At 46.8% G+C, this 20,543-nt stretch overlaps 1 protein-coding gene across 1 annotated transcript in view; it reads left to right on the top strand.

The window, feature by feature from the left end:
• The window catches only part of LOC110492720 (constitutive coactivator of PPAR-gamma-like protein 2), a 100,385-nt gene that overhangs the window by 69,649 nt on the left and 10,193 nt on the right, over positions 1-20,543 (top strand). The window contains exons 10-14 of the mRNA XM_036947862.2: positions 163-412; positions 995-1,109; positions 9,554-9,763; positions 19,967-20,276; positions 20,452-20,543. The exon at positions 20,452-20,543 is cut by the window's right edge and continues 44 nt beyond it. Coding sequence (XP_036803757.2) covers positions 163-412; positions 995-1,109; positions 9,554-9,763; positions 19,967-20,276; positions 20,452-20,543 — 977 coding nt within the window. The remainder of the gene's footprint in view (positions 1-162; positions 413-994; positions 1,110-9,553; positions 9,764-19,966; positions 20,277-20,451) is intronic.

Here is a 20,543-nt window from a genome sequence, read left to right as displayed (position 1 = left end):
TGCTTTGTCTAGCCCGGTCACCTGTCTGCTTTGTCTAGTCCGGTCACCTGTCTGCTTTGTCTAGCCCGGTCACCTGTCTGCTTTGCTGCACAGCTTATTTGTTTATCTTGTTGGTTAGGTTGTTATTGTAAAAGAGAATGTGTTCTTCTCATCGTCCTGCAGTTCCTCCAGTGATAGTGAAGGAGTGGTCCAGTGGGAAGTCGAAGTCGGCCCTGACCCCGGAGCTGGTTCCAGCGCTGTGCTTCAGAGAGTGGACCTGTCCTAACCTGCGGAGGCTGTGGCTTGGTAGAGCCAGTGAAGATCGCTCCCGGAGGACCAGAGCTTTCCTAGCCTGTCTGCGCTCTGACTGTCCTGCCTTACTCAACCCTGCTCAGGTCCCACAACACCTTCTGCTCATGTGCTGCGTGCTCAGGTGAGACTGGAAGGGTGTGAGAGGTGTGTGTGTCTGTGTACCACGTGTGTGTGCTGCGTGCTCAGGTGAGACTGGAAGGGTGTGAGAGGTGTGTGTGTCTGTGTACCAAGTGTGTGTGCTGCGTGCTCAGGTGAGACTGAAAGGGTGTGAGAGGTGTGTGTGTCTGTGTACCACGTGTGTGTGCTGCGTGCTCAGGTGAGACTGGAAGGGTTTGAGAGGTGTGTGTGTATGTGTACCACGTGTGTGCTACGTGCTCAGGTGAGGCTGTGTCTTTCTGTACAGGTATATGATTCAGTGGCCAGGTGGTAGGATTCCACAGAGACGTGTTAGACGTGTGTGTGATGTTAACAGTTGTGTGTGATGTTAACAGTTGTGTGTGATGTTAACAGGTGTGTGTGATGTTAACAGGTGTGTGTGATGTTAACAGTTGTGTGTGATGTTAACAGTTGTGTGTGATGTTAACAGTTGTGTGTGATGTTAACAGGTGTGTGTGATGTTAACAGGTGTGTGTGATGTTAACAGGTGTGTGTGTGTTAAAAGGTGTGTGTGTGTGATAACAGGTGTGTGTGTGTGTGTTAACAGGTATATGATGCAGTGGCCAGGTGGTGGTATTCTACAGAGACATGAGTTAGATGCCTTCCTGGCCCAGGCAGTCTCTAACCAGCTCTACGAACCAGACCAGCTACAGGAACTGAAGGTACAACACCCATATTACCAAACCATCACATTTCCATGGTGACGACACCGTGATGTGACAGACGATGTAAAGCCTGTTTCAACTTGACTGGCACCATGCAAATCAAGTCAAATCACATTTTATTTGTCACATGGCCCAAAAACAACGGTGTAGTTGGTCAGCCCATGCTCGCAGTACACGTCCTGGTAATCCGTCTGGCCCTGCGGCCTTGTGAATGTTGACCTGTTTAAAGGTCTTACTCACATCGGCTGCAGAGAGCGTGATCACACAATCGTCCGGAACAGCTGGTGCCCTCATGCATGTTTCAGTGTTATTTGCCTCGAAGCGAGCATAGAAGTAGTTTAGCTCGTCTGGTAGGCTTGTGTCACTGGGCAGCTCTTGGCTGTGCTTCCCTTTGTAGTCTGTAATGGTTGGCAAGCCCTGCCACATCCTACGAGTGTCGGAGCCGGTGTTGTACGATCTTAGTCCTGTATTGACACTTTGCCTGTGTGATGGCTCATCGGTGGTCATAGCGGGATTTCTTATAAGCTTCCGGGTCCCGCTCCTTGAACGCAGCAGTTCTAGCCTTTAGCTCAGTGCGGATGTTGCCTGTAATCCATGGCTTCTGGTTGGGGTATGCACATACAGTCACTGTGGGGACGACGTCATCAACCCACTTATTTGATAAAACCAATGACTGATGTGGTGTACCCCTTAATGTCATATGAGGAATCCCGGAACATATTCCAAACTGGCTCTCATGAGGTGCTCCACAGGAAAGGAAGACCCAGAGTTATCTCTGCTGCAGAGGATAATGCCATTAGAGTTAACAGCCTCAGATTGCAGACCAAATAAATGCTTCACAGAGTTCAAGTAACAGACACATCTCAACATCAACTGCTCAGAGGAGACTGCGTGAATCAGGCCTTCATAGTTGAATTGCTGCAAAGAAACCACTACTAAAGGACACCAATGGACATTAGATCAGTGGAAATCTGTCCTTTGGTCTGATGAGTCCAAATTTTTGATCTTTGGTTCCATCCGCCATGTCTTTGTGAGATGCAGAGTAGGTGAATGGGTGATCTCCGAATGTGTGGTTCCCACCTTGAAGCATGGAGGAAGAGGTGCGATGGTGTGGGGTTGCTTTGCTTTGCTGGTGGCACTGTCAGTGATTTATTTAGAATTCAAGGCACACTTAACCAGCATGGCTACCACAGCATTCTGCAGCGATACACCATCCCATCTGGTTTGCGCTTAGTGGGACTATCACAGGACAATGACCCAAAACACACCTCCAGGCTGTGTACGGCCTATTTGATCAAGGAGAGTGATGGAGTGCTGCATCAGATGATCTGGCCTCCACAATCACCTGATCTGAACCCAATTGAGATGGTTTGGGATGAGTTGGAAGCATAGTGAAGGAATAGAAGCCAACAAGTGCTCAGCATATGTGGGAACTTCTTCAAGACTGTTGGAAAAGCATTCCAGGTGAATCTGGTTGAGAGAATGCCAAGTGTGTGCAAAGCTGTCAAGGCAAAGAGTGGCTACTTTGAAGAATCTCAAATATATTTTGACTTGTTTAACACTTTTTTGGTTACTACATGATTCCATGTGTGTTATTTCATAGTTTTGATGTCTTCACTATTATTCTACAATGTAGAAAATAGTCAAAATAAAGAAAAAACCTTGAATGAGTAGGTGTGTCCAAACCTTTGACTGGTACTGTACATGAAGATGTCAAATCAAATTTTATTTGTCACATACACATGGTTAGCAGATGTTAATGCGAGTGTAGCGAAATGCTTGTGCTTCTAGTTCCGACAATGCAGTAATAACCAACGAGTAATCTAGCTAACAATTCCAAAACTACTACCTTAAACACACAAGTGTAAAGGGATAAAGAATATGTACATAAAGATATATGAATGAGTGATGGTACAGAGCGGCATAGGCAAGATACAGTAGATGTTATTGAGTACAGTATATACATATGAGTATGTAAACAAAGTGGCATAGTTTAAAGTGGCTAGTGATACATGTATTACTTAAAGATGCAGTAGATGATATAGAGTACAGTATATTCGTATGCATATGAGATAAATAATGTAGGGTATGTAAACATTATATTAAGTAGCATTGTTTAAAGTGGCTAGTGATATATTTTACATCAATTCCCATCAATTCCCATTATTAAAGTGGCTGGAGTTGAGTGGCTGGAGTTGAGTCAGTGTGTTGGCAGCAGCCACTCAATGTTAGTGTTTAACAGTGATGGCCTTGAGATAGAAGCTGTTTTTTCAGTCTCTCGGTCCCAGCTTTGATGCACCTGTACTGACCTCGCCTTCTGGATGATAGCGGGGTGAACAGGCAGTGGCTCGGGTGGTTGTTGTCGTTGATGATCTTTATGGCCTTCCTGTGACATCGGGTGGTGTAGTTTGCCCCCGGTGATGCGTTGTGCAGACCTCACTACCCTCTGGAGAGCCTTACGGTTGTGGGCGGAGCAGTTGCTGTACCAGGCGGTGATACAGCCCGACAGGATGCTCTCGATTGTGCATCTGTAGAAGTTTGTGAGTGCTTTTGGTGACAAACCAAATTTCTTCAGCCTCCTGAGGTTGAAGAGGCGCTGCTGCGCCTTCTTCACGATGCTGTCTGTGTGGGTGGACCAATTCAGTTTGTCTGTGATGTGTATGCCGAGGAACTTAAAACTTACTACCCTCTCCACTACTGTTCCATCGATGTGGATAGGGGGGTGTTCCCTCTGCTGTTTCCTGAAGTCCACAATCATCTCCTTAGTATTGTTGATGTTGAGTGTGAGGTTATTTTCCTGACACCACACTCCGAGGGCCCTCACCTCCTCCCTGTAGGCCGTCTTGTCGTTGTTGGTAATCAAGCCTACCACTGTTGTGTCGTCCGCAAACTTGATGATTGAGTTGGAGGCGTGCGTGGCCACGCAGTCGTGGGTGAACAGGGAGTACAGGAGAGGGCTCAGAACGCACCCTTGTGGGGCCCCAGTGTTGAGGATCAGCGGGGTGGAGATGTTGTTACCTACCCTCACCACCTGGGGGGCGGCCTGTCAGGAAGTCCAGTACCCAGTTGCACAGGGCGGGGTCGAGACCCAGGGTCTCGAGCTTGATGACGAGTTTGGAGGGTACTATGGTGTTAAATGCTGAGCTGTAGTCGATGAACAGCATTCTCACATAGGTATTCCTCTTGTCCAGATGGGTTAGGGTAGTGTGCAGTGTGGTTGAGATTGCATCGTCTGTGGACCTATTTGGGCGGTAAGTAAATTGGAGTGGGTCTAGGGTGTCAGGTAGGGTGGAGGTGATATGGTCCTTGACTAGTCTCTCAAAGCACTTCATGATGACAGAAGTGAGTGCTACGGGGCGGTAGTCGTTTAGCTCAGTTACCTTAGCTTTCTTGGGAACAGGAACAATGGTGGCCCTCTTGAAGCATGTGGGAACTGCATACTGGGATAGGGATCGATTGAATATGTCCGTAAACACACCAGCCAGCTGGTCTGCGCATGCTCTGAGGGCGCGGCTGGGGATGCCGTCTGGGCCTGCAGCCTTGCGAGGGTTAACACGTTTAAATGTTTTACTCACCTCGGCTGCAGTGAAGGAGAGTCCGCATGTTTTGGTTGCGGGCCGTGTCAGTGGCACTGTATTGTCCTCAAAGCGGGCAAAAAAGTTATTTAGTCTGCCTGGGAGCAAGGCATCCTGGTCTGTGACTGGGCTGGTTTTATTTTTGTAATCCGTGATTGACTGTAGACCCTGCCACATACCTCTTGTGTCTGAGCCGTTGAATTGCGACTCTACTTTGTCTCTATACTGACGCTTAGCTTGTTCAATTGCCTTGCGGAGGGAATAGCTACACTGTTTGTATTCGGTCATGTTTCCGGTCACCTTGCCCTGATTAAAAGCAGTGGTTTGCGCTTTCAGTTTCACGCGAATGCTGCCATCAATCCACGGTTTCTGGTTTGGGAATGTTTTAATCGTTGCTATGGGAACGACATCTTCAACGCACGTTCTAATGAACTCGCTCACCGAATCAGCATTGTTGTTGTCTGACGCAATACGAAACATATCCCAGTCCACGTGATGGAAGCAGTCTTGGAGCGTGGAATCAGATTGGTCAGACCAGCTTTGAACAGACCTGAGCGTGGGAGCTTCTTGTTTTAGCTTCTGTCTGTAGGCAGGGAGCAGAAAAATGGAGTCGTGGTCAGCTTTTCCGAAAGGAGTGCGGGGAAGGGCCTTATATGCATCGCGGAAGTTAGAGTAGCAATGATCCAAGGTTTTACCAGCCCTGGTTGTGCAATCGATATGCTGATACAATTTAGGGAGTCTTGTTTTCAGATTAGCCTTGTTAAAATCCCCAGCTACAATGAATGCAGCCTCAGGATGTGTGGATTCCAGTTTGCAAAGAGTCAAATAAAGTTCGTTCAGAGCCATCGATGTGTCTGCTTGGGGGGGAATATATACGGCTGTGATTATAATCGAAGAGAATTCCCTTGGTAGATAATGCGGTCGACATTTGATTGTGAGAATTCTAAATCAGGTGAACAGAAGGACTTGAGTTCCTGTATGTTGTTGTGACCACACCACGTCTCGTTAACCATAAAGGCATACGCCCCCGCCCCTCTTCTTACCAGAAAGATGTTTGTTTCTGTCGGCGCGATGCGTGGAGAAACCAGCTGGCTGCACCGACTCCGATAAGCATCTCTCGAGTGAGCCATGTTTCCGTGAAGCAAAGAACGTTACAGTCCCTGATGTCCCTATGGAATGCTACCCTTGCTCGGATTTCATCAACCTTGTTGTCAAGAGACTGGACATTGGCGAGTAGTATGCTAGGGAGTGGCGCGCGATGTGCCCGTCTCCGGAGCCTGACCAGAAGACTGCGTCGTTTGCCTCTTTTACGGCGTCGTTGTTTTGGGTCGCCGGCTGGGATCCATTCCGTTGTCCTGGGTGAAAGGCAGAACACAGGATCCGCTCCGGGATAGTCATATTCTTGGTCGTACTGATGGCGAGTTGACGCTGCTCTTATATTCAGTAGTTCTTCTCGACTGTATGTAAAGAAACCTAAGATGACCTGGGGTACCAATGTAAGAAATAACACGTAAAAAAAACAAAAAACTGCATAGTTTCCTAGGAACGCGAAGCCAGGCGGCCATCTCTGTCGGCACCTGTTCTATTGTTTCTAGATCTGATAGAGTTGGTATAGGAGAGGATGTGGTCGTATACTGAACAAAAATATAAACGCAACATGCCACAATTTCAAAGATTTTACTGAGTTTACTTATTTTTTATTTCACCTTTATTTCACCTGCTAGTTGAGAAAAGGTTCTCATTTACAACTGCGACCTGGCCAATATAAAGCAAAGCTGTGCGACAAAAACCACAGCACAGAGTTACACATAAACAAACATACAGTCAATAACACAATAGAAAAATATATATACAGTGTGTGCAAATGAGGTAAGATAAGGGAGGTCAGGCAATAAATAGGCCATAGTGGCAAAATAATTACAATTTAGCATTAACACTGGAGTGATGTGCAGATTATGTGAAAGTAGAGATATTGGGGTGCAAAAGAGCAAAAATAAATAACAGTATGGGGATGAGGTATTTGGGTGAGCTGTTTACAGATGGGCTATGTACAGGTGCAGTGATCGGTAAGCTGCTCTAACAGCTGTGCTAAAAGCTAGTGAGGGAGATAGAAGTCTCCAGCTTCAGTGATTTTTGCAATTCGTTCCAGTCGTTGGCAACAGAGAACTGGAAGAAAAGGCGGCCGAAGGAGGAGGAGTTGGCTTTGGGGATGACCAATGAAAAATACCTGCTGGAGCACGTGCTATGGGTGGGTGTTGCTATGGTGACCAGTGAGCTGAGATAAGGCGGGGTTTTACCTAGCAAAGACTTATAGATGACCTGGAGCCAGTGGGTTTGGCGACGAGTATGAAGCGAGGGCCAGCCAACGAGAGCGTACAGGTCGCACTGGTGCGTAGTATATCGGGCTTTGGTGACAAAACAGATGGCACTGTGATAGACTGCATCCAATTTGTTGAGTAGAATGTTAGAGGCTATTTTGTAAATGACATCGCCGAATGTCAAGGATCGGTAGGATAGTCCGTTTTACGATGGTATGTTTAGCAGCATGAGTGAAGGAGGCTTTGTTGCGAAATAGGAAGCCGATTCTAGATGTAATTTTGGATTGGAGATGCTTAACACAGTGTCCAAAGAAGGGCCAGATGTATACAGAATGGTGTTGTCTGCATAGAGGTGGATCATAGAATCACCAGCAGCAAGAGCGACATCATTGATGTATACAGAGAAAAGAGTCGGCCCGAGAATTGAACCCTGTGGCACCCCCATAGAGACTGTCAGAGGTCCGGACAACACACCCTCCGATTTGACAAACTGAACTCTATCTGAGAAGTTACATCTGGATTACATCTTCAAATTAAGCGCAATGGTGATATCCTGACAGGGAGACGTGTCCATCATGGATGATGATGTATACAGGTAAGATAGTCTAGCTGTAGCTAGCTAAATTTTCAGATATTACACGTTTCTAATTTGTGCAGAAAGTGGTTTCATTTCAAGCTAAAGTGTACTATTAGCTAGCTAGCTAACGTTAGCTGGCTGGCTCCCTAGCTGACTGTATTATTCGTATCCCAGAGCTGTTTTCTGTTCTAGTTAGAGCCTAATGTTAGCTAGCTAACATTGCACCTGGTTGGTTAGCTCCCAGCACTGTGGCATTGTTGGCACTGTGTTTATTGTTGTTTAACTAGCTAACGTTAGCTGTCTGTCTCGTTAGCTAACGTTAGCTGGCTGGCTCGTTAGCTAACGTTAGCTGGCTGGCTCATTAGCTAATGTTACGTGACGTGTGTACAACACCTGTTGAATATGGCCGGTGTCAGTAAACGTCTGAAAAAAAGCATAATGTAATTGTAGGCAGCAGAGCTGGTTAGGCTGTTTTCATGTTATCCAGAGGTAAACAAATCATCAGAGCGTCAAGTGTGCTTGCACTCCAAGAGTGAAACGAGTTTGGTGGGGCTAAAGCTTAAGAGGGTGTGAACTATGCTGAATGGGTGTAGATGAAGAAGAGCTCTTCACTAGAAACCCAAACATTCAAAGGCAAAAGGAGTTTACAAGTTGTTCAACTTCCAAAGCAGAATTACTTTCCCATTGTTCCTCAACTGTAGTGTATGATATACCATTTTGTAGCTCCGAGTCTCTACTTTTATCCAGTGTAAAAACATCATTTCAAATGTTGCTACCGAATCCAGGTGGTGAGTCACATGTGTTTAGTGAGTCCGCCAGATCAGATGCAGTAGGGATGACCAAGGATTTTCTCTTTAAGTGGGTGAATTAGACAATGTTCCTGTCCTGCTAAGCATTCAAAATGTCTAATAAAAATCGAATCAAATCACATTTTATTGGTCACATACGTGTTTAGCAGATGTTATTGCAGGTGTAGCGAGTGCTTTTGGATATCAGGGGAAATGTATACATTATTTATTTTATTATATTTTGGACCACAGTGAGGCTCTCTCTCCACTACCTATTGTTCCTGCAGTTGGGATTCAACATCTTCAAATGTATTCATAATTTATGTGCAGATAATCGGCAAAAAGCAGTAGTAGCCTACTAGTATGCTAATTAGGGAGCCAAATGAATGTCTTTCTCACTGATGTGATTCGGTTCCATTTACCTAAAAGATCTATTCAAAAAGAGCATTTCATTCATGAACAACCCATCACTAGGCTACACTGGCAAGTACTTTAAAATAATACTTTAAAGTACTACTTAAGTAGTTTTTTGGGGGGTATCTGTATTCTATTTTTTTTTTTTTGACAACTTTTACTTTACTACATTGCTAAAGAAAAACAGCCTTCCCTCAAGTCCCACCCACAGTGATTGATTGACAGCTCTGAAACCCTACCAACTCTGACTCACAAACATCCTGCCCCCTCCTCTGACAATCCCACCCACAGAACATTGGTTTCCTTACCCTAAGTGTCAAAAGGAGCAGAGCCAATAAAATACCTAATTTGAGGAACAAATGTCATTGTGGCAATTCATATCTTGCAGTAAATCTAAATATGACTTTAATCTCAAGAGAAGACAGGATAAAGGTTCTCTTAGAAAGTAGTGCTGATCATATAGGCCTAAATAATATCCAAAACAACTAACACACTGAATTCATACATACAAGTGTTGATCCCATGAGCTGAAATAAAAAAAATAATTGTTTGGAAAAACTCAGTCTGATTGGCTGGACCTGGCTCCCAGTGGGTGGGCATATGCCGATCCATGGCTGTGCCCCTGCCCAGTCATGTAAAATCCATAGATTAGGGCCTAATGAATGTATTTTTACTGATTTCCTTACGAACTGTAAACTCAGTAAAATCATTGAAATTGTTGCGTGTATTTTTGTTCAGTGACTATATTTTATTGTGTGTATCTCTGTAGGTAGAGAAGGTAGACAGTCGGGGGGTCCAGCTGGCGTCTCTCTTCATGGCGGGCGTGGACACTGCTCTGTTGGTCAATGACGTGTGTGGTCAGCCGTTACCATGGGAACACTGCTGCCCCTGGGGCTTCTTCGACGGGAAACTCTTCCAGACCAAACTGGCCCGCGCCGGCCGAGACCGACTGGCCCTGTTCGACATGTGTGAAGGACAGGTAGGTGTGTGTGACCCCTCTCTGGGTCGGCGGTTCGAGGTCGGGGAGCCGGACAGAAACATGGCAACGTATAGGGCGTTCACTACCTGCTCTAGAATGCAGTGTAAAACGGGGCAATTCAAGAGGGTGCTACTAACTTAAACTTAAAACATTGTTTTCTTTGCCTTAAATAACATTAATTTGATTATGCTCTACAATATTATAACCTTAATATTCTTGTACTTAAGTGTTGACACTAGCTATTTTAAAACTTAATATTCTTGTACTTAAAAGTGTTAACTAGGGGGCGTTTCTATGTCAATTTAAAGGGGAAGACTCAGGAATACACCATAAAACCAGGAACAGGTCGCTTTTGCACATGGTAGATGGTAGTCTGTTAGCTTTGTAAATGGGCCCAAATGTATTTTGTATTCTGGGGATTTCATTTAACGTTCAAAGTTAGCGCCGTTCTCCCCACTGAGCAGTGACAATTCTATTTTAGTGATAATGCCCGAGAAGCTGTGGTTTGGAGGATATAATGGTACGGTGTGTTTTGTCTCGGGCCGACAGACCGGGCCAATATATCCTCCAAACCACGTTATTGAGGCCATTATCACTTTTATACAACGGCTACCAGCATATTAAAATGATTAACATTCATTTATTCCTACTATTTCATCCTTTCCAGAGGAGATAGTCCTGAGGTTGCTACCCAAGCCGTCTAGGCGTTCGTTCCATTGCATTGTTTCCAGCCAAGGTTCACTGGTCATTTGTTGACTGGTGACAGACCTTTTCCCTCTTGCTACCTGACCTTTTCCCTCTTGCTACTTGACCTTTCCCTCTTGCTACCTGAACTTTCCCCCTTGCTACCTGACCCTTTGCCCCTTGCTACCTGACCTTTTCCCTCTTGCTACCTGACCTTTTCCCTCTTGCTACCTGACCTTTTCCCTCTTGCTACCTGACCTTTCCCTCTTGCTACCTGAACTTTCCCCCTTGCTACCTGACCCTTTGCCCCTTGCTACCTGACCTTTTCCCTCTTGCTACCTGACCTTTCCCCCTTGCTACCTGACCTTTTCCCTCTTGCTACCTGACTTTTCCCCCTTGCTACCTGACCTTTCCCCCTTGCTACCTGACCCTTTGCCCCTTGCTACCTGACCTTTCCCCCTTGCTACCTGATCTTTTCCCTCTTGCTACCTGACCTTTCCCTCTTGCTACCTGACCTTTCCCCCTTGCTACCTGACCTTTCCCCCTTGCTACCTGACCTTTCCCCCCTTGCTACCTGACCTTTCCCCCCTTGCTACCTGACCTTTCCCCCTTGCTACCTGACCTTTCCCCCCTTGCTACCTGACCTTTCCCCCCTTGCTACCTGACCTTTCCCCCTTGCTACCTGACCTTTCCCCCTTGCTCCCTATGCAACAACACAGCTAACACAAACACTACACAGCAAACTAGCTGCATTTAGTTGTTCCTGTTTATCTATGGACATTTCTTTGTGCAGTGTATACAGTGTACACTATACAGTGCATTTGGAAAGTATTCAGACCCCTTGACTTTTTTCACAATTTGTTACGTTACAGCCTTATTCTAAAATTGATTCCCACTCCATCAATCTACACACAATACCCCATAATGACAAAGTAAAAACAGGTTTTTAGATTTTTTTGCAAACGTATAAAAAAAAAAATAATGAAATCACATTTATATAACTATTCAGACCCTTTACTCAGTACTTTGAAGCACCTTTGGCAGCAATTACAGCCTCAAGTCTTCTTGGGTATGACGCTACAAGCTTGGCACACCTGTATTTGGGGAGTTTCTCCCATTCCTCTCTGCAGGTCCTCTCAAGCTCGGTCAGGTAGGATGGGGAGCGTCGCTGCACAGCTATTTTCAGGTCTCCAGAGATGTTCGATCGGGTTCAAGTCTGGACTCTGGCAGGGCCACTCAAAGACATGCATAGACTTGTCCCAAAGCCACTCCTGCTTTGTCTTGGCTGTGTGTTTAGGGTCTTTGTCCTATTGGAAGGTGAACCTTCGCCCCAGTCTAAGGTCCTGCTCTGGAGCAGCTTTTCATCAAGGATCTCAATGTACTTTGCTTCGTTCATCATTCCCATGATCCTGACTAGTCTCCCATTCCCTGCTGCTGAAAGACATCCCCACAGCATGATGCAGCCACCACCACGTCCTCCAGACGTGACGCTTGGCATTCAGGCCAAAGAGTTCAATCTTGGTTTCATCAGACTAGAGAATCTTGTTTCTCGTGGTTGGAGAGTCGTGACAGCGGGCTGTCATGTGCCTTTTACTGAGGAGTGGCTTCCGTCTGGCCAATCTACCATAAAGTCCTGATTGGTGGAGTGCTGCAGAGATGGTTGTCCTTCTGGAAGGTTCTCCCATCTCCACAGAGGAACTCTGGAGCTCTGTCAGAGTGACCATGTGGTTCTTGGTCACCTCCCTGACCAAGGCCCTTCTCCCCCGATTGCTCAGTTTGGCCGAGTGGCCAGCTCTAAGAAAAGTCTTGGTGGTTCCAAACTTCTTCCATTTAAGAATGAAGAAGGTCACTGTTCTTGGGGACCTTCAATGCTGCAGAAATTTTTTGGTACCCTTCCCCAGATCTGTGGCTCGACACAATCCTGTCTTGGGGCTCTATGGACAAGTAATTCGACCTCATGGCTTGGTTTTTGTTCTGACATGCACTGTCAACTGTGGGACCTTATATAGACAGGTGTGTGCCTTTCCAAATCATGTCCAATCAAGTTGTAGAAACATCTCAAGGATGATCAATGGAAACAGGATGCACCTGAGTTCAATTTCGAGTCTCATAGCAAAGGGTCTGAATACTTATGTAAATAAGGTGTTTCTGTTTTTATTTTTAATGAATTTGCACACAAAAAAATGCCTGTTTTTGCTTAGTCATTCTGGGGTATTGTGTGTAGAATGAGGACATGTTTTTATTAAAGCCATTTTACAGTAAGGCTGTAATGTAACAAAATGTGGAAGAAGTGAAGCGGTCTGAATACTTTCCGAAAACACTGTATCCATAAAAATTATTCTCATGCTGATTCATGATATCGACTGGCTGAAAAACCTGTCTGTCTCGCTTAAAATGTTCATTAACTATGGTCAGTGCTATCTGGGATCCTTGGGATGTCCTTACCCTTGTTCTAACCATAACCCAAACCTTTACCATTTTAAATGTCAACTTCAGTGGTGTAGGGATGTACCAATTATCCCGGATAGCACGGACCCTTTAACTATGGAACAGTGGAGATCGAATTTCAATATTGAAACATTGTTGCAAATGTCAGATAGACAGACTGAAAGAGTTATACAAATCTCCATTTATGAAAAACAAATTGTAGCTATAAGCAAGGGGAGATTATATCTAAATGCTTTTTTAAAGTGAAGATCAAGTTCATCAATTGCCTGGCTGGGCAGATGACAGTGAATTGCGCTGTGAGATGGAACAGAGTAAATAGGCATTTCAGTGTCATAGCCTTATTCTGGGGTAACTTGTGGAATAGACACTGTCTGGAACACGGTCTTAACCAATCAGCATCCAGGATTAGACCTACCTGTTGTATAGTGAGCAGCGTAGGGTTTAGTCCTACCTGTTGTATAGTGAGCAGCGTAGGGTTTAGTCCTACCTGTTTAGTCCTACCTGTCTCTCTAAGCACTTCATGATCACGGAAGTGAGTGCTACGGGGCGGTAGTCGTTTAGCTCAGTTACCTTGGCTTTCTTGGGAACAGGAACAATGGTGGCCCTCTTGAAGCATGTGGGAACTGCAGACTGGGATAGGGATTGATTGAATATGTCCGTAAACACACCAGCCAGCTGGTCTGCGCATGCTCTGTGGACGCGGCTGGGGATGCTGTCTGGGCCTGCAGACGGGAACCCCGTTCCGCTAGCGGAACCCCTCGCCAACAGCCAATGGAATTGCAGGGTGCCAAATACAAATCAACAGAAATCTCATAAATCAAATTTCTCAAACATACAAGTATTAGGCACCATTTTAAAGATAAAATTATCTTTAATCCAGCTACAGTGTCTGATTTCAAAAATGCTTTACAGTGAAAGCTCCACAAACTATTATGTTAGGTCACCACCAACTCACAGAAAAACCCAGCCATTTTTCCAGCCAAAGAGAGGAGTCACAAAAAGCACAAATGGAGATAAAATTCATCACTAACCTTTGATGATCTTCATCAGATGACACTCATAGGACTTTATGTTACACAATACATGTATGTTTTGTTCGGTAAAGTTCATATTTATGTCGAAAAATCTTATTTTACATTGGCGTGTTATGTTCAGTAGTTCCAAAACATGCCGTGATATTGCAGAGAGCCACATGAATTCACAGAAATACTCATTATAAATGTTGATGAAAATTAAACTATTATACATGGGAACTTGATCTAAATTTCTCCTTAATGCAACCGCTGTGTCAGATGTTTGTCTTTTTTACTTTATGGAACAAGCATAATCTGAGAACGGCGCTCAGAGCCCACCCAGCCAGAAAAATATCCGCCATGTTGGGTAGTCAACATTATTCATAAATAGCATTATAAATATTCACTTACCTTTGATGATCTTCATCAGAATGCACTCCCAGGAATTGCAGTTCCACAATAAATGCTTGTTTTGTTTGATAATGTCAACAATTTATGTCCAATAGCTTCTTTTGTTAGGGCAAATCCAAAAGCGCGATCTGGTCCATTCGGACAAAACGTTCAAAAAGTTATATTACAGGTCGAAGAAACTTGTCAAACTAAGTACAGAATCAATCTTTAGGATGTTTTTATCATAAAAGTTCAATAATGTTCCAACCGGAGAATTCCATTGTTTGTAGAAAAGCAATGGAACGCGAACTAACTCTCAAGTGAAAGCGCGTGACTGAGAATGAGGCTGTAGGCAGACCAATTAGTCAAACAGCTCCCATCCGGCCCCCCTTCACATGAGCAGCCTGAAACAACATTCTAAAGACAGTTGACATCTAGTGGAAGCCTTAGGAAAATAACTTAGCAAAATAACCCATATCCCACTGTGTATTCGATAGGGGTGAGTTCAAAAACTACAAACCTCAGATTTCCCACTTCCAGTTGGATTTTTTCTCAGGTTTTTGCCTGCCATATGAGTTCTGTTATACTCACAGACTTCATTCAAACAGTTCTAGAAACTGAGTGTTTTCTATCCAATACTAATAATAATATGCATATATTAGCATCTGGGACTGAGTAGGAGGCAGTTCAGTCTGGGTACGCTATTCATCCAAAGTGAAAATCCTGTCGCAAACAAGTTAAATGTTTTACTCACGTCGGCTGCAGTGAAGGAGAGTCCGCAGGTTTTGGTAGCTGGCCGTGTCAGAGGCACTGTATTGTCCTCAAAGCGAGCAAAGAAGTTGTTTAGTCTGTCTGGGAGCAAGACATCCTGGTCCGCGATGGGGCTGGTTTTCTTTTTGTAATCCGTGATTGACTGTAGACCCTGCCACATACCTCTTGTGTTTGAGCCGTTGAATTGCGACTCTACTTTGTCTCTATACTGACGCTTAGCTTGTTTGATTGCCTTGCGGAGGGAATAGCTACACTGTTTGTGCTCAGGCATGTTTCCGGTCACCTTGCCCTGATTAAAAGCAGTGGTTCCCGCTTTCAGTTTCACGCGAATGCTGCAATCAATCCACGGTTTCTGGTTTGGGAATGCTTTAATAGTTGCTGTGGGTACTACATCGCCAATGCACTTGCTAATAAACTCGCTCACCGAATCAGCGTATTCGTCAATGTTGTTGTTGGACGCAATGCGGAACATATCCCAGTCCATGTGATCGAAGCAATCTTTGAAGCGTGGAATCAGATTGGTCGGACCAGCGTTGAACAGACCTGAGCGCGGGAGCTTCCTGTTTTAGTCTCTGTCTATAGGCAGGGAGCAACAAAATGTAGTCGTGGTCAGCTTCTCCGAAGGGAGGGCGGGGGAGGGCCTTATATGCGTCGCGGAAGTTAGAATAACAATGATCCAGGGTTTTACTAGCCCTGGTAGCACAATCGATATGCTGATAGAATTTTGGGAGTCTTGTTTTCAGATTAGCTTGTTAAAATCCCCAGCTACAATGAATGCAGCCTCAGGATATGTGTTTTCCAGTTCACATAGAGTCAAATTAAGTTCATTCAGGGCCGTCAATGTGTCTGCTTGAGGGGAATATATGCGGCTGTGATTATAATCGAAGAGAATTCCCTTGGTAGATAATGCGGTCGACATTTGATTGTGAGGAATTCTAAATCAGGTGAACAGAAGGACTTGAGTTCATGTAAGTTGTTGTGACCACACCACGTCTTGTTAACCATAAGGCATACGCCCCCGCCCCTCTTCTTACCAGAAAGATGTTTGTTTCTGTCGGCGCGATGCGTGAAGAAACCAGCTGGCTGTACTGACTCCGATAGCGTCTCTCGAGTGAGCCATGTTTCCGTGAAACAAGGAACGTTGCAGTCTCTGATGTCTCTCTGGAACGCTACCCTTGCTCGGATTTCATCAACCTTGTTGTCAAGAGACTGGACATTGGCGAGTAGTATGCTTGGGAGCGGTGCGTGATGTGCCCGTCTCCGGAGCCTGACCAGAAGACCGCTTCGTTTGCCTCTTTTACGACGTCGTTGTTTTGGTTCGCCGGCTGGGATCCATTCCATTGTCCTGGGTGTTGGGCAAAACACAGGATCCGCTCCGGGATAGTCATATTCCTGGTCGTAGTGATGGTGAGTTGACGTTGCTCTTATATTCAGTGGTTCCTCCCGACTGTATGTAATGAAACCTAAGATTACCTGGGGTACCAATGTAAGAAATAACACGTAAAAAATACAAAATACTGCATAGTTTCCTCGTAACGCGAAGCGAGGCGGCCATCTCTGTCGGCGCCGGAAGTTGCGAATTCCTGGGGGTCTCAACGTGTATATCTCTCTCCTCTCCATCCTGGGGGTCTCAACGTGTATATCTCTCTCCTCTCCATCCTGGGGGTCTCAACGTGTATATCTCTCTCCTCTCCATCCTGGGGGTCTCAACGTGTATATCTCTCTCTCCCCTCCATCCTGGGGGTCTCAACGTGTATATCTCTCCTCTCCATCCTGGGGGTCTCAACGTGTATACATCTCTCTCCTCTCCATCCCGGGGGTCTCAACGTGTATCTCTCTCCTCTCCATCCTGGGGGTCTCAACGTGTATATCTCTCTCTCCTCTCCATCCTCGGGGTCTCAACGTGTATCTCTCTCCTCTCCATCCTGGGGGTCTCAACGTGTATACATCTCTCTCCTCTCCATCCTGGGGGTCTCAACGTGTATACATCTCTCTCCTCTCCATCCTGGGGGTCTCAACGTGTATCTCTCTCCTCTCCATCCCGGGGGTCTCAACGTGTATCTCTCCTCTCCATCCTCGGGGTCTCAACGTGTATCTCTCTCTCCTCTCCATCCTGGGGGTCTCAACGTGTATCTCTCCTCTCCACCCTGGGGGTCTCAACGTGTATCTCTCCTATCCATCCTGGGGGTCTCAACGTGTATATCTCTCTCTCCTCTCCATCCTGGGGGTCTCAACGTGTATATCTCTCTCTCCCCTCCATCCTGGGGGTCTCAACGTGTATATCTCTCCTCTCCATCCTGGGGGTCTCAACGTGTATCTCTCTCTCCTCTCCATCCTGGGGGTCTCAACGTGTATCTCTCCTCTCCATCCTGGGGGTCTCAACGTGTATCTCTCCTCTCCATCCTGGGGGTCTCAACGTGTATATCTCTCTCTCCTCTCCATCCTGGGGGTCTCAACGTGTATATTTCTCTCTCCCCTCCATCCTGGGGGTCTCAACGTGTATCCCTCTCCTCTCCATCCTGGGGGTCTCAACGTGTATCTCTCTCCTCTCCATCCTGGGGGTCTCAACGTGTATATCTCTCTCTCCTCTCCATCCTGGGGGTCTCAACGTGTATATCTCTCTCTCCATCCTGGGGGTCTCAACGTGTATATCTCTCTCTCCTCTCCATCCTCGGGGTCTCAACGTGTATCTCTCTCTCCTCTCCATCCTGGGGGTCTCAACGTGTATCTCTCCTCTCCATCCTGGGGGTCTCAACGTGTATCTCTCCTCTCCATCCTGGGGGTCTCAACGTGTATATCTCTCTCTCCTCTCCATCCTGGGGGTCTCAACGTTTATATTTCTCTCTCCCCTCCATCCTGGGGGTCTCAACGTGTATCCCTCTCCTCTCCATCCTGGGGGTCTCAACGTGTATCTCTCTCCTCTCCATCCTGGGGGTTTCAACGTGTATCTCTCTCCTCTCCTCTCCATCCTGGGGGTCTCAACGTGTATATCTCTCTCTCCTCTCCATCCTGGGGGTCTCAACGTGTATATCTCTCTCTCCATCCTGGGGGTCTCAACGTGTATATCTCTCTCTCCTCTCCATCCTCGGGGTCTCAACGTGTATCTCTCTCTCCTCTCCATCCTGGGGGTCTCAACGTGTATCTCTCCTCTCCATCCTGGGGGTCTCAACGTGTATCTCTCCTCTCCATCCTGGGGGTCTCAACGTGTATATATCTCTCTCCTCTCCATCCTGGGGGTCTCAACGTGTATATCTCTCTCTCCCCTCCATCCTGGGGGTCTCAACGTGTATCCCTCTCCTCTCCATCCTGGGGGTCTCAACGTGTATCTCTCTCCTCTCCATCCTGGGGGTTTCAACGTGTATCTCTCTCCTCTCCATCCTGGGGGTCTCAACGTGTATATCTCTCTCTCCTCTCCATCCTGGGGGTCTCAACGTGTATATCTCTCTCTCCCCTCCATCCTGGGGGTCTCAACGTGTATACATCTCTCTCCTCTCCATCCTGGGGGTCTCAACTTGTATCTCTCCTCTCCATCCTGGGGGTCTCAACGTGTATATCTCTCTCTCCTCTCCATCCTCGGGGTCTCAACGTGTATCTCTCTCTCCTCTCCATCCTGGGGGTCTCAACGTGTATCTCTCCTCTCCATCCTGGGGGTCTCAACGGGTATATATCTCTCTCCTCTCCATCCTGGGGGTCTCAACGTGTATATTTCTCTCTCCCCTCCATCCTGGGGGTCTCAACGTGTATCCCTCTCCTCTCCATCCTGGGGGTCTCAACGTGTATCTCTCTCCTCTCCATCCTGGGGGTTTCAACGTGTATCTCTCTCCTCTCCTCTCCATCCTGGGGGTCTCAACGTGTATATCTCTCTCTCCTCTCCATCCTGGGGGTCTCAACGTGTATATCTCTCTCTCCATCCTGGGGGTCTCAACGTGTATATCTCTCTCTCCTCTCCATCCTCGGGGTCTCAACGTGTATCTCTCTCTCCTCTCCATCCTGGGGGTCTCAACGTGTATCTCTCCTCTCCATCCTGGGGGTCTCAACGTGTATATATCTCTCTCCTCTCCATCCTGGGGGTCTCAACGTGTATATCTCTCTCTCCCCTCCATCCTGGGGGTCTCAACGTGTATCCCTCTCCTCTCCATCCTGGGGGTCTCAACGTGTATCTCTCTCCTCTCCATCCTGGGGGTTTCAACGTGTATCTCCTCTCCATCCTGGGGGTCTCAACGTGTATATCTCTCTCTCCTCTCCATCCTGGGGGTCTCAACGTGTATATCTCTCTCTCCCCTCCGTCCTGGGGGTCTCAACGTGTATACATCTCTCTCCTCTCCATCCTGGGGGTCTCAACGTGTATCTCTCCTCTCCATCCTGGGGGTCTCAACGTGTATATCTCTCTCTCCTCTCCATCCTCGGGGTCTCAACGTGTATCTCTCTCTCCTCTCCATCCTGGGGGTCTCAACGTGTATATCTCTCTCTCCTCTCCATCCTGGGGGTCTCAATGTGTGTATCTCTCTCTCTCTCCTCTCCATCCTGGGGGTCTCAACGTGTATCTCTCTCCTCTCCATCCTGGGGGTCTCAACGTGTATCTCTCTCTCTCTCTCTCCTCTCCATCCTGGGGGTCTCAACGTGTATCTCTCTCCTCTCCATCCTGGGGGTCTCAACGTGTATATCTCTCTCTCTCTCCTCTCCATCCTGGGGGTCTCAACGTGTATATCTCTCTCTCCTCTCCATCCTGGGGGTCTCAACGTGTATATCTCTCTCTCCCCTCCATCCTGGGGGTCTCAACGTGTATATATCTCTCTCTCTCCTCTCCATCCTGGGGGTCTCAATGTGTATATATCTCTCTCCTCTCCATCCTGAAGGGTCTCAACGTGTATATCTCTGTCCTTGTCCTCTCCTTCAGGAGGAGCTGGTGTCTCGTGTGGAGAAGATGCGTCAGGCCATTCTAGACGGCATCAACTTTACTCGTCCTCCTCCCCCTCTCCCCCCTCTTTCCTTCCTCCGCCCTCCCCCCTTCTACCCCCCACCCCCCCTCTACCCCCCCCGGCCCATGGGTAACATGCCCCCCCACTACCACCCTCATCATCCTCACCACCACCCAAATGATCCTCACCACCACCCTCATCATCCTCACCACCACCCAAATGATCCTCACCACCACCCTCATCATCCTCACCACCACCCAGCCCAGCATCGACCCAGAGGCTTCCCAGGTAAACAACTAACAAACGCATACACAGTAGACACGCAGTTCACACATATATAGACATGCCTTGGTGTTTGTTTGACAGATTAGAAACACCCAGATCATCATTGTGCTGATAGGTGTTCCAACTATACCATTTTCAACAGTTATGAAAAACATTCTCATCCGGTCTGTCTCCCCAGGTCTGCAGTCGATCCCCCCTCAGGGAGGGAAGTTGGAGATAGCCGGCATGGTGGTGGGCCAGTGGTCCGGGAACAAACCACTGCGTGGCAGA

The sequence above is a fragment of the Oncorhynchus mykiss genome, chromosome 16 (genome assembly GCF_057628025.1).
Source record: "Oncorhynchus mykiss isolate SJ-2025 chromosome 16, ASM5762802v1, whole genome shotgun sequence".
NCBI classification, from domain to species: domain Eukaryota; kingdom Metazoa; phylum Chordata; class Actinopteri; order Salmoniformes; family Salmonidae; genus Oncorhynchus; species Oncorhynchus mykiss.
The sequence above is the reverse complement of the archived record's forward strand: the minus strand, read 5'-3'. Positions and strand labels throughout refer to the sequence as shown.